This window comes from Haplochromis burtoni, unplaced genomic scaffold (genome assembly GCF_018398535.1).
Source record: "Haplochromis burtoni strain Fernald_Lab_line unplaced genomic scaffold, NCSU_Asbu1 Contig_19, whole genome shotgun sequence".
In the NCBI taxonomy this organism is placed as follows: domain Eukaryota; kingdom Metazoa; phylum Chordata; class Actinopteri; order Cichliformes; family Cichlidae; genus Haplochromis; species Haplochromis burtoni.
The window spans coordinates 1,701,763-1,715,653 of NW_024582380.1; the positions used below are offsets into that span (position 1 = coordinate 1,701,763).

General features: G+C 39.1%; 1 protein-coding gene across 4 annotated transcripts; it reads left to right on the plus strand.

Moving 5' to 3' along the window:
* The first annotated feature begins 1,448 nt into the window (after positions 1-1,448).
* On the plus strand, positions 1,449-13,438 carry LOC102312462 (moesin). Of its 4 annotated transcripts, none has more exons than XM_005916512.3 (15): positions 1,716-1,847; positions 3,010-3,057; positions 3,266-3,349; positions 3,429-3,524; positions 3,629-3,751; positions 4,179-4,330; positions 4,434-4,517; positions 4,622-4,768; positions 5,210-5,306; positions 5,864-6,027; positions 6,184-6,314; positions 6,512-6,672; positions 6,928-7,020; positions 7,745-7,978; positions 12,812-13,438. In XM_005916512.3, the coding sequence occupies exons 1-15, from the start codon at positions 1,839-1,841 to the stop codon at positions 12,974-12,976; spliced, it is 1,788 nt and encodes a 595-aa protein (XP_005916574.1). In that variant the 5' UTR covers positions 1,716-1,838; the 3' UTR covers positions 12,977-13,438. The 4 variants fall into 4 exon arrangements, with proteins under 4 accessions (XP_005916575.1, XP_005916574.1, XP_005916576.1 ...); XM_005916514.3 differs by having other exon boundaries at positions 7,820-7,978; XM_005916513.3 differs by lacking the exon at positions 3,010-3,057 and having other exon boundaries at positions 1,449-1,847.
* Positions 13,439-13,891: the final 453 nt, after the last annotated feature.

Here is a 13,891-nt window from a genome sequence, read left to right on the forward strand (position 1 = left end):
TATATATACACTTGTGACTGTGTTAAGTGCTTTGTGCAACAGATCATGTTTCCTTAAGTTGTAACCTTTCACTGAGGTTCAGATGGATTTGATGTACTCATCAGAGTCTTATTCAGCTAAATCATCATGCAGTCATTGTTCACCACCTGTTATAAATATGGCTGTGCCTCAAGTTTCCAGCTTACGAAGTAGCACTGGCAGTGGGAAACATGGCATCAGATCTAAGCCAAAATGTCAAAGTCTAAAGTGCTATTTCCAAGCATTAATTTGCAGTACTGAATCCATAGCATGCACAGTTTTTACAAATAAGACCAGCTTAATAGTTTAAATTAAGAGAGTAATTTCTGAAAACTTGTTCATGAAATTAAGAATTTCTCTATTGTACTTCCCAAGCTCTCCCGCGGGGTTGATGCTTGTTATGCTTCATGAAAGTGTGATGGGGTTGAGGTCAGGTGACTGTGGAAGAAAAGCGCACAAAAGACAGCACTCTCTGGTCTTCTTTCAAGTAGTTCTTGCACAGCTCGGAAGTGTGTTTGGGCTTATTACGGCACTGCAGTATGAATCCTTTTCTACAAAGGTGCAAACCAGAAGTTGGAGCATGTCCCTAAATAACTGAGTGCTACTCTTTGGTCAGACTGTTGCTGATTTTGTGCAGGTGTCAAACTCTACATTGCTCATGGTTTCCCTTTGAAATTTTCTGCTGTAAACTGGCAGGACAACCAAATTTACCTTAGCCAAGGAGGTTGTGTGATTAGTTTGAGCTGCCTGTTCTAATTTGAGAGAAGGTTTTATCAAAAAGTTATGGAAATAAGGGGGGAAATGGGAGACATTATCATGATGTCTTCAAGAAATAACACAAACAAATCCAGATTAAGATATCCTTTTGGATCTGGGAGACTAAACTCATGTTATGAAGGAAATTTTCAGTCTTGGAGGAGGTATGCAGTCCCAGACTTCTCTTGTTATACCACAAGAACAACGGCTGGAAACTCATTTTCTTTAACAAGGCTCTGATGAGTACACTCTGATGAATCCCCCCGAGTGTAATCTGAACACTGCTTCAGCAAAAGGGATGCAAATCAGTAACTTCTGACAATGTGCACAAGGCGGTTAGAGGGATCAGTTCCATAGAATTACTTAAAAACACACTGCTGGTGTTTAAATACTGCAGAAACATAACTTTTTCACTTCACAAGTTTAGATGTTTCTAACTCTTCAAACTTTCTGTACTTGGTTGTGTGTGTTTGTAAAGCTGAGAAAAATGTACTTTTGAAAATTTATGATCTTAGAGTCTATGGAGTGCATAAACAAGGAATATTTAGTATAACTTTTGGGGGGGGGGGGGTTATTGCAGTTTACTTCCAGGTTAAGTAAAAAACAAACACTCTTCCCTTTTTAAACTGTATGCCATAACAACATATGCGTTGAACATTTCTGAGAGGATTAATAGATTAGAGGAATGCACTGCCGCATTCACTGATACTGAGAAATAATGGCCTGTGGTTAGTTACTGGTGATTTGTATCTGTCTACAGACAGGTTTGGCAGACGCACATCATGCCTCATTGAGATACTGCGAGTGATACAAGGTCAAAACCTCAATGATTCATGAAGAAAAGCGTAGACAGTGGGTGAAGGCTGCCACTTTAAAACCTGTGGGCCAGGGCTGCCACTGGATTAACTAAATGAAAAGTACTTGGGAATAATACAATGGCCCATTCTCATTCAGTATAATCCTTGCAGGTATTGCAAGCAGTTTCATATGACTCGGCAGCAAAAAGGCAACTACAAGCACCTCTCTGAAGAAGTGTTTTGGCTATAGGTTAAAACAGAATACAAATGTCAACTGTAAGTAATCTGACTTTTATTATCTTTCTATATTTTTATTATACTGCGCTACATAAGTGGTTTAAGTATGGCAATTGGACCTCGTCTGTAAAAGCTACAAGATTCTTAGAGGTATTTTTAGTGCTTCTCTTATCAAGCTGTGATATTAAAAAGGTGTTTCTGATTATTTGCATTTGTGTTCCTGCATGTATCGAAGCTTATTGTTTCAGTTTTTTCTCTATACAAACAAAACAGTTGCAAAGTTGAGCTTTCTGTTCTTTCTTTCATGTGTAGCCTATTCACTGAAACAGTGTGTTCGGTGAGACTATCAGCTGTGCGACATTGTTATTGTTTCTGTCATAATTAAATCAGGTTTTAATGGAAGCTTAATAAAGCTTTAAAAAGCCTTACGGGGAACAGCGCAAAAAATTTCCCCCCACATTGGTGTTTTTTTGTTTTTTCGCTATTTTACAAGTCAATCTATACCAGGGATGTCAAAGTTACATTTTAGATTGTAGGCCACATACACCCCACTTTGATTGGCCTGGAAGAGTGAAACTCCCCTTTCTGTGGGTCTAAAGAAGTTTAACTACACATTTAATCTCTGAGTTATCTTTGTTTGCTACATGATAAAGAAACGCTGCTGTAGTAAGTGAGAGAAATTTGTCAGCTCTTTGTGCTTAAATTGTGAGAAATACATGTGCAAAATTACAGAAAAGCATCTAGCAGCTCATTGGCCGGACTGTGCTGTAATTATAAAGCAGAAAATTTTTGTTAAGTCACAGAAAATGTTGTTTTTACTGTCGACAAATTTGGAAAAAACAGACATTTCAATAGTAGATAGTGAAAAAACTGTTGTTTAACTACTTTAGTGTAACATAAGGGATGTCTTTATCAGGAGGAAAAACATAAAACGTCTGAAAATACAGTTAAGTTTTAAAATGTATGCACTCCTTCACATTTTCCAAAGTCAGCTAGTGGACCAGAGTGGAATTTTTATTGGCCCCCAACGACATGTTTGACACCCCTGGTCTATATCAACAACTGCAAAAAATATGTGCTATATATATGGTGTCGCTACTTTGACCCATCATTATAAATACTACTAATGCATCATGGAAAAAACCCAACATGTTGCAAGTTAAGTCTAAAATACACTGTGGGCTTCATTTTTTGATTGTAGTCCCCACCAACCTCTTGCGATTGGATGCTCCTGGTTGAACAGAAGAATGTAAGGAACACTCTCTTTTTGTTTTGCTGTAAAAGAACCAAGAAATTTAGCATTTTTTTAACGAACAATGTTAGTACAGATTTTGTAGTGCTCTTTTTTTCCACCCAGTTGCTCTCCATGCTCCTTGATGCTTCTCCAGTGACGCAGATGAATGCACAGCAGGGAGCATTTCCCCCTGTATCTCAGTGAGAGTGTTTTTCTCTGGCAGATAAATGTCCGAGTTACAACCATGGATGCAGAGCTGGAGTTTGCCATCCTGCCCAGCACAACTGGCAAACAGCTTTTTGACCAGGTATGCCGTGCAAGTACAGTCAAAGACATCATCTGACTTGCAAAAGCACGACTTTGATTGTGTTCCTTCATGTATTTAGATAGTGAAGACAATCGGGCTGAGGGAGACGTGGTTCTTTGGGCTTCAATATAAGGACAGCAAAGGCTTCTCCACCTGGCTCAAGCTGAACAAGAGGGTGAGGTGAACGAGATGTAAATTGTTTCCACTGTGTCATATTGTGAGGCTAATTATTAGCTACTTATTCATCCCTCTGCTTGTAAAAAAACACAAATAAATCAGGTGACTGCTCAAGATGTGAAGCGGGACAACCCTTTGTTGATCAAGTTCAGGGCCAAGTTTTACCCCGAGGATGTCGCCGAAGAGCTGATCCAAGAGGCAACTCAGCGGCTCTTTTTTCTGCAGGTTGGAGATGAGCACATTTACAAAAACCCCAGCTTTTGAAAGGAAGGTTATGTAAATTTGCACCAAAAATTGCAATGATAAGCATTCCTTGTCATTCTAATTCATGTGGAACCATTTGTTTTTTCCATTAAGACGACTCACACCTGTCAGTTTATTGCAAATGGCAAATTTACTGAAACATAAGAAACATTTGCATTTAGATAAAAAAAAACAACAACAATAGGAATAATACAAATTTCAGTAAAAAGAAACAGCAGGTTTTGCATTGTTTCCATAAGAGAGTGCTTGCCTTGGAAAGTGTGCATTCGGGTGCACTAGTTAAAGACAAGAATACACAGGGTTTCTCTCTGTGTATTTACACATTAATACTGCAATCCTTGTCCTACTATAAAATGGGTTATTCGTGAGTTTTTGTTCTCTATTTTAGGTAAAGGAGAGCATCTTAAATGATGATATATACTGTCCACCTGAGACTGCGGTGCTCTTGGCCTCATACGCTGTTCAGGTCAAGCTCGGAGACTACAGGGACGATTATCATGTACCGGGATATCTCGCAAAAGAGAAGCTGTTGCCACAGAGGTAGTACATCCTGTGAATATTAGCATTAGCCAGAGTTCACCTTAATTTCGAGTTTCTGCGACCTTAACTCTAACTGGCGTACCTACTCTACTGACTGAACCAGGGTTTTGGAGCAGCACAAGCTGAACAAGAGTCAGTGGGAGGAAAGAATCCAGGTGTGGCATAAAGAGCATAAAGGGATACTCAGGTACTACAGTTTTACTGCAAAAAAACCAAAACAAAACAAAAGGTTTGAATACACTTTTTTTGCATTCTGGTGTTTTGTTCATAATGATACTTTCTTCCACACAGAGAAGATGCAATGTTAGAGTACCTGAAGATAGCACAGGATCTGGAGATGTATGGGGTCAACTATTTCAACATCAAGAACAAGAAAGGCTCAGAGCTGTGGTTAGGGGTGGACGCACTGGGGCTAAACATCTATGACAAAAAGGACAAGTGAGTCATAATTGATGAATGCCTCTGAGACATTTACATACGTCACAGTCTGTAAATCTTTCTGTTCACTGGTGGATCACAACCACTGGCATTCATGGTGGCCAGATGACTTTGCTTTTCTTTATTCTAGAGACACCATTTTTTTTTTTTTCATTTGAATGAAATGAGCTACTTTTTGTCGATTTTTCTATCCATATAATCAAGTGCTTGAAAAAGGCTCTACCATGTATTTTGGTTCTTGTTTGATTATCAAATTCTATCATGCTAATATGTTAAAGTGATTGTGAAGATATTTGCATGCTGATGTTAGTGCTAAAGTCACAGAGCTCCTATCAGTAGGCAATCAGTTTCCGTCTGTTTTGTATTTTCAACATGCTAACATCTGTTACATTCCCTGTACACCACAGTATAATGAAAAACCACACACCATTTTTTTTGCAGGCTGACTCCAAAGATTGGCTTTCCCTGGAGTGAGATCAGAAATATTTCCTTCAACGACAAGAAATTTGTCATCAAGCCCATCGACAGGAAAGCTCCGGTATGCGAAACGGTATCGTTAACGGTGGCAACATCGCCTTCCATGAAGCTAAACTAAAATCTGGCAACAACCTCTCTGTTCAGCTTGATGGTGTGCTTATCGTAACTCACTTCATAGATGCTCATGGACGGTATTAAATAGTCTTTCCTTGTGTACCAGTGAGGGTACATAATATGTTAGTATTCAAACATAGGCTTTTTTCACGATATTTCGCTGTGACTGTAAACAGGAGGTGTGAGCGAATCCCATATTTTTATTACTGCCAAAATAAAAATCTTTGCAAACGCATAAATTACAGCAAGTAGTGTAATGAGCTTCTGCTTGATCTCATTTACAAACATGAGTTTAGACCCTCAGTCCAATTTGCCTTCTGACTGCATGCAGAGACTTGGAAAGTGCCCAAGAGTTTAGAAAAACTAATGCTTTCCTCAAAAACAAAACTATCCTTTTTGAATATTTAAACCCATCCTTGATGGTAAAATGGATTTGATGTGCTAGGGGCCTATCACAAACCAATCCTTGGACATTCAACGATTGCTGCGTTGTGTTTGGTATAGGACTTTGTCTTCTATGTACCTCGTCTTCGCATCAACAAACGCATCCTGGCATTGTGCATGGGGAATCATGATCTGTACATGCGCAGACGCAAGCCCGACACCATTGAGGTGCAGCAGATGAAGGCCCAAGCTCGTGAGGAGAAAAACAAGCGACAAATGGAGAGGTAAGAAAGTGGTGGTGGTGTTTGGGGGGCAGGGAGTGAATAATGAAAGTTTATTTTTACAGTTTACAGTGTGTTCTCTCTGCTTTAAGAAAGGACTGTCAGGAGATGATGTTTTTTTTTCTTTGGATGTGTATTTATGCACAATTCTCCTGTCAGGGCTCTGCTCGAGAGTGAGAAAAAAAAGCGAGAAAATGCTGAGAAGGAAACAGAGAAGATTGCTCGGGAGACCATGGAGCTGATGGAGAGATTGAGACAGATTGAGGAACAGACAAAGCGAGCTCAAGATGGTCTGACGACTTTCTGAATGCAAATATTTCTTAACTTTGGTTTTATTTTTCTGTTAAAAAAACAAAACACTGAAGCATGGCTGCGCGAATTTAAACACTTTATATTTCGTGATTGTAAAGTTTAAACGGGCATGTTTGGGTGTGCTGGGACGGATGTGTGTTGGATGTGTCTGTGTGAACGTGCACGTTTGTTTCAGAGCTGGAGGAGCAAACTCGTAGGGCGCTTGAGTTAGAGAAGGAAAGAAAAATTGCTCTGGAGGAGGCTGAGCGCCTGGACAAAGACCGCAGAGCTGCAGTAGAGGCTAAAGCAGCCCTGCTGCACCACTCTGAGACCCAGATCAAAAATCAGGAAAACCTGGTACAACTGCACACAGCAGCCTTCATTTTCAGTCAAATTCACAGAATCATATATTGACGAACCTACATACAGATTCAATCCGTGAAGCTAGGAAAGAGATTATTTTATAAAATCTGATTTTTAATTTCAATTTCAGTTAAATGCAAAGTGCATGCAAGCATACGTTCTCTCCTACACGTTGCACTAAAAGAGCACAATGACCTAATACCAGGAGGGCTTCTAACTCTCTGTCCATTCCTAACCATTGTTGTATAGGCCACTGAGCTGGCAGACCTTACTTCTAAGATCTCTCAGCTGGAAGATGCAAAGAAGAAAAAGGATGAAGAGTCGAAAAGATGGCAGAAAAGGGTGAGGGTAAATTAAAGAATCATGAGAGAAATCAAGAAGGGCTTCAAGCTTATACACATATCTGTCAACAGACCTGAGTACAAAAGACAAATACAGTGTTACCCACATCACTGCATTATCATATACAGTATATCTATCTATTTCTCTATCTAGCTATAAATGCTATACTGCAAATACTATAATGTAATTGCATGAAACACGAAAACATGAAACAGATAATCCAAACCATAAACTGTACATCATCATAGTTCTTTATTTATTCTGCTAAGGTCTGGCTTCTTTGATCACCTAAGAGCTTCTATGAAAAACCTTTTAAACTAGCTGTGAGTCCACATAGTCTACTATCACATAGCACCCATGCCTTAATACTAAAAATATGTTGATATCAGTGTTGCCAACTTAGCTACTTTGTCGCTATATTTAGCGAGTTTTCAGACCCCTTAGCGACTTTTTTCTAAAAAAAAAAAAAAAAATTTCGTTTGATGAGGGAATCTGAAGCATTAACAATTATCAGTCATTACCCCCTTATATATCATTAATAAAAATAATCATAAATGTCAAGCAAAATAATAAATAGATGTCATGGTCAGCTATTTCAGTGATTGTACATCCATAAGGCCTTTTTTAAGAATGGGACTCCCATGTTAGTTATATTATAATACTCAGTTACTTTTAATGTAACATCCAACCCCAGCACTTCAGTACGAGTCATGTCTGTCAACAGGCAGTGATGGTAGAAGCTGATTTGGAGCAAACAAAAGAAGAGCTGAAGACTAAACTCATGGGTGTCCACATCCAGGATTCGGTCCATTCTAACATCCTCGACCACGATGAGACGGATGAGAGCAGCGCAGAAGCGAGCGCTGAGCTGACTTCTCCGGGGATGGTCCGAGATCGCAGCGAGGAGGAAAGAGTCACAGAGGCCCAGAAGAACCAGAGACTACAGAAAAACCTAAAGGTGAGGTCAGCTGAACACAGTCAAATGTCTGTCTGGTAACACATCACCTAGTCTGGCCAGAGGTCCTATTCAGCTAGAAGTTAGCAGTCATGGATTGTTTAAGAGAGCGGACAAATTATTCACAAAATACCCTCGATTTTTGTTGTTGTTGTTGTTTTTAATTGAAAAGCTTTAGGTTCTCTGAATAATATTCTGTAAATTAGAAACCACTCAAGCTGAATACTGAGACTAATGTGACAATGAGTAAATGGCCAGTTCCTGCAAAATGAGTCTGGATTAAAATGAGCCCATTCTACCAATGTGGGAACAATTCACACAAACACACACATGCAATCAATTCTAATTCCTTTTGCATTAATTAGTAAATCCAAATGTTACAGTTTTTCTTGTTGACACGACAGGATTTGAAGTCTTTCAAAGCCCTTTGTCCTCTGCACAACCTAAAGCATTTCTCATTCTTTGTTACCGTCTGCAAATTTTAGCACATTTAAGTAAAAGACTCAGCGTAATTGTTTACAGGGTGAAAAACTGTCGGTTGTATAAACCTTTGTGATTGAAATAGATTATGTACTTTTTCTCAGTTTAATGTCTTTACTCTCAAATATGCTGGTATTATGTAATGGTGTATGTACACAGTGTTAGACATCACATTCAGAGCAGTCCTACTGAACAGTCAAAATCTGCCCCAAAGTAAACATATTTACAGAGCATATGCACAACAGAGAGCACGGTCGCAGTGTGGGACCATGCACGGACTGCTCAGATGAAGATTTTAGGAGGGAAACAGATTGCCCAAAGAAAAGGAAGAGGAGTAAAAGGGTGTGACAGTGAAGAAAGGGGAAGACAACAGTGAAGACGCAGAGACATGCAGGTGGCCATCCTCCTGTTAGACTGCATGTGAGCAGTTATTACAGTTTAGTAGTTTTTAATTAGTTTTTATAATTTCGTTTTGACATTCTATTTTGGTTCAGTTTTGTTTCAGTTCGTTTCCACAAGGGGTTTCAGGTTAGTTTTTCCAGGTTGAAAATGTTTAGTTTTAGGCTTGATGGATGCTCAATCATCCAGGTAAGTAAATCCCAAAAGGTTGATTCTGAATAGAATAGAATAGAATAGAATAGAATAGAATAGAATAGAATAGAATAGAATGTCTTTATTGTCATTGTCACAGGTACAATGAAAGTGGTCTCCGATCGGTGCATCATCCATAAAATTAAAATTAAATAAAAACAATAAAGATAAAAAATAAAAAAAAACTTAAAGAGAGTCTGTCTGTCCTTACATTGATTGCTCTGTACTGTCTGCCAGAGGGCAACAGTTCAAACAGGAAGTGGCCATAGTGAGTAGTGAGTAGCATCTCTTGTAATGTTCTGGGCTTTTTTTAAGATAGACAGCTGTGTAGGTCTTCCAACGTGGGGAGAGGGCAGCCAGTGATCCTTTGGGCGGTGTTAATGACCCTCTGGAGTCCTTTTCTCTGAGCCACTGTGCAGCCAGTGTACCAGGTGCATATGCAGTAGGTTAGTATGCTTTCGATGGAGGCTCTGTACAAGGACACCAGCAGTCTCTGTTTGATGTAATTCCTTCTGAGAATTCTCAGGAAGTGCAGTCTGTACTGGGCCTTTTTCAGCAACTCATAGGTGTTCACACTCCTGGAAGGGTTCTCCTCTATATTAACTCCCCAAGAAGCGAAAGTCTGCCACCCTCTCCACACAGTTAACGATTAGTGGTGTTCATCTGGATGTAGTGTTTTCAATGGGAGAAACGTTTCGTCACTCATGCAAGTGACTTCTTCAGTCAGCTGATTGCAGGTTTCCCCAATCTTATAAACAGTACATTTGCACAATGAGTGACCAGCCCACTGAATGAGCAACAGGCTGTGAGGTCAGCTCCTTGATTATTAATATGCAAATTGTCATGACCATTGATCAACAGTCACTGATCAAAGCCCACTAATCAAAACCCATGAGATCCATTCACAGAGAGATGGGGAATGGCTCCAGTCACAGCATTGTACAATGGTGAAATATGTACCCTTAGGCCCCCTCCTCGATTCAGAGATGGTCTTTCTCTTTTCACATAAATGGCCTCCTTGAGTCCGCGCTAAAACCAGCGTTCCTCCCTGTCCAAGATGTGTACGCTCAGAGTGTCCACTGGCCTGTAGGTGTAAATAGACTGCAGAGTCCTGGCCTGACGAGGTAGCTCTTCTGTGTTGTGCCATCCGCTTCGCCAGAGGTTGTTTGGTTTCTCCGATGTATAAATCCTGGCAATCCTCCTGGCACTTAACAGCGTACACTATGTTACTCTGTTTGTGTCGGGGGACCCGATCCTTGGGGTGGAACAGTTTTTGGTGGAGCAGGTTTTGGGGTTTAAAATCCACGGAAACGCTGTTTTCAGAAAAAATGCATCTCAGCCGTTTCGATACTCCTGACACGTACAGGAACATTAAGGGTGTTCACTTTTGGCAGCTTATGAGCAATGATCAGTCAGCTTTGATCTGATGTTGTTTATCAATGGACATGACAGTTTGCATATTAATAATCAAGGAACTGACCTCATTGTTCATTCATTCGGTGCTAGTTTCAGTCATTGTGCAAATGTACTGTTTATAAGGCTGGAGAAACCTGCAGTCAGCTGAGACTGAAGAAGTCACTTGGACGAGTGATGAAACGTTTCTCCCTCTGAAAACGTTAAGTTCAGATGAACAAAATCAACCTTTCAGGATGTTTAGTTTAAGTTTAGTTTGAATTAGTTTCAGTGTTACTTTTAGCTTTTGTAGTTATTTTATAAAAGCATGAGGCAGAGGCAAGATATAGCAATAAAATCATACATTTTTGAATACATACATTTATTTTAGTTAATTTTACAAGTTTTACAAAATAACTTCTGTTAGTTTTTATTTTCATTCTAACTTCCATCAAATATTTTTCACATCTAGTTTTAGTTTCTACTTAACCAACTATAACCTTGCAATGGACAGCTTTAGAGGTCAGGTCACTGGGACTCTGTGACCGAAACAAGCGGCTGTAGTGTAGCACAGAGTGTGCCGATTATTATTTATTTGCTTTTTAGTCTTAATAGTTTAAATGTTTTTGTTCTGTCCACTTTTTTTTGCACATTTTATTTTGTTTTTTTATGTTTTTTCTTTACTGCATCGCAATATGTTGAGTGGCCATTGCATTGTGTGCCTCCAAAATAAACACTTTGTTCCTCTCATTATATGCAAAGGGCTCCTTTGCTTTACAAAACACAATGTAAAATCATATGCATCTCAAACCATCAGTATTTCCTTTGATACACAGCGCTCAATGTCAGTGTAGGACAAGACTGGAAGGATAGGAGTACACTGTCATTATCGTAGAATATCAGCAATTGTTTTACCACTTTGGTGTCATGTTAAAGTTACTTGCCCTGTTGCTCTATTTGTTGACACAACTTTGGATTCTGAAGCATGAAAATAAGCTTTTAAGCAAGTTGTGGCTTTTGTAGTTTAACTAATTTGTGTATCAGTTATAATATTTTCAAACATGTTTCAAGAAATGTGTGAAAGCGATTGAGAAAAACTGCAAACTTGTAAGTGCCACTTGGTGAATATAATAAAATATAATAAATACAGGTTTATTTATATTGACCCAAATCACAATTTTATATTGTGAGGTCAAGACCCTGCAATAATACAAAAAATAGAGAAAACACCATCAATCGTACAACTCCTGGCGACAGTGGGAAGGAAAAACTCCCTTTAAAGAGGAAGAAACCTCCAGCAGAACCAGGCTCTGGGAGAGGCGGGGCCATCTGCAGCTGCAAGTTGTTGGTTAGGGGTAGCGGACAACACAAAGACAAGATGTGGAAGAGAGCCAGAGATTAATAATAACTAATGAGTAAACGCAGAGTGGTGTGAAAGCACACAGAGAGTTAAAAAAGGTGAGTGAAGAAAAAACACTCATTGCATCATGGGAACTCAGAGCCTACACCCATCCAGCTCCAACTATTAACTTTGCGAGAAAAAAAACGAATTCTAATCTGTTATTAAATTTGTATTGATGTTACATACTTTGTAGTAAGTGGCTGAGTTACATTTTTAGAGATTATTTATTTGACATTTAACAGTGGGACCACACCTCAAACCGACCCTTTCCAGCAGCGAATGCATAACTGTCCGCCGCAGCCATTTTTTTCTCGTTTCCATGTTCCACTTGCCCTCCCAAATTCTCTCTTAGTTATGCTTTTCGATAGATATCAAGCCAATCCTCAGTGAGCCTCATCCTCTAGTGTAGATTGTTGTTCTTCACCTAGCCGTCATGTTCATTTTGAATAACCATTGCAATCTCGTTTGGAGTTGTGAACTCTTACCTATTCCGCCAACCAGCTGATTGTTCTTTCCTACAGTCTGAAAATCGCATCTTTAGTTCCTGCTGTCCTGTTGTGCTGTCACAAACATTTAAATTAGTTTGTTAAATTTTCTGTACATTTTGTTGACACATTTGTATGGAGGTTTTGACTCTGCTGTAAAGACGTGCCACATAATTACTGCCACAAATTGTGTTTCACCAGAGCTAAGTGCACTTTACATAATTAAACATTGGTGGGTCGGTACATTATCATTCTTTTGTTTTTATTCAAGTTGCAAATCCCGTCTGTGCCCCTATCTCACAGACGTGACGAGAATTGATGCTGCATAGACAACGCAACACAAAAATAGACTTTATAACTGGGCACAATAGAGTGTTTTTTAGATGCGATTGAGGGGGAGTCTAGGGGTAAGGCTTGTGAACAGTCTTGTACTTTGAGGTAAGAGGATTTTATTCACTTTGTGTTTGTGTTCTTTTTTTTCCCCAGTTCCTGAGCACCGAACTGGCTCGAGCTGTAGACGAGAGCAAAAAGACCCCCAATGACCTGATCCACGCTGAGAATGTGAGGGCGGGCCGTGACAAATACAAGACCCTGCGTCAGATTCGTCAGGGCAACACTAAACAACGCATCGATGAGTTTGAGTCCATGTGAGCGGGAGTGCTGTCGGCTGGCTCAGCCTGCAGGAGAGACTAAGTTCGGATGAGCTGGACACACACAGAGATTTTAGAAGTGTAGGGGAAACATTATCACATTAATCGTAAATTTAGCTTAAGAATGACAGTGTGAACCCGAAAACAAATTATATTATAGACAATGTTGACGATTTCTTTAGTAAGCAAGTCAGTGAGAATGTAGCAGCTGTTCTTCTAGATGCATTTTTAATTTTGCACACACCCACATTCCCACTTCTCATTTATAAACAGGTTTGCTGTTGCCCTTATCAGTCTGATTACATCCTACTGCACTTCCAATATGTCCTATTGAAAACCTTATTAATGTTGATTAATTGAAGCAGTGACATTTAAGGCAAATGTTTTTATTCTAGCAAAATGTGAAATCATCTTTTCTTTATCTTGGAAATAGAAGTAAAAAATAAAATAGAGAGAGACACAACTGATGTGGGTTGGGTGCATTATTTTCCACATGAGCAATATTGGGTGTCTAATGAGTAAATCTGCTGCTGGTTATCAGTTTTAAATGCATGTTTGTGTAATATAATGTGATATAGGCGAAGTTAACTTGCCACTGTGGAGCAGGGATGTGGCTGAAGGGGGCTTAAATTCAACTGGCCCTGTCAATGAAAACAAGGGTAGAAATGAACCTTTTTGGTATAAATGCACATTTGTAAGCATATTTATAAATTAAAAAAAACAAACTTTATTTGATGATTTTTGATTTTTATGATATGAGAAATGAAAACAAATTGCTGTAAAAATAAAAATCTTAAAACATAATTTTACAGTATTTCATAAAATACAGTAATATTCTGTAAACAGCAATGCATTCTGGGAGCTTGTATAGGCTACTGTAAAATTCCATATTTACAGATGCATTGTGGGATTTAGA

Coding starts and splice junctions, on each gene's coding strand:
- LOC102312462 (XM_005916512.3), top strand. Junction 3,350..3,428: donor GCAAACAGCTTTTTGACCAG/GTATGCCGTGCA, acceptor TCATGTATTTAG/ATAGTGAAGACAATCGGGCT. Junction 5,307..5,863: donor CCATCGACAGGAAAGCTCCG/GTATGCGAAACG, acceptor TGTTTGGTATAG/GACTTTGTCTTCTATGTACC.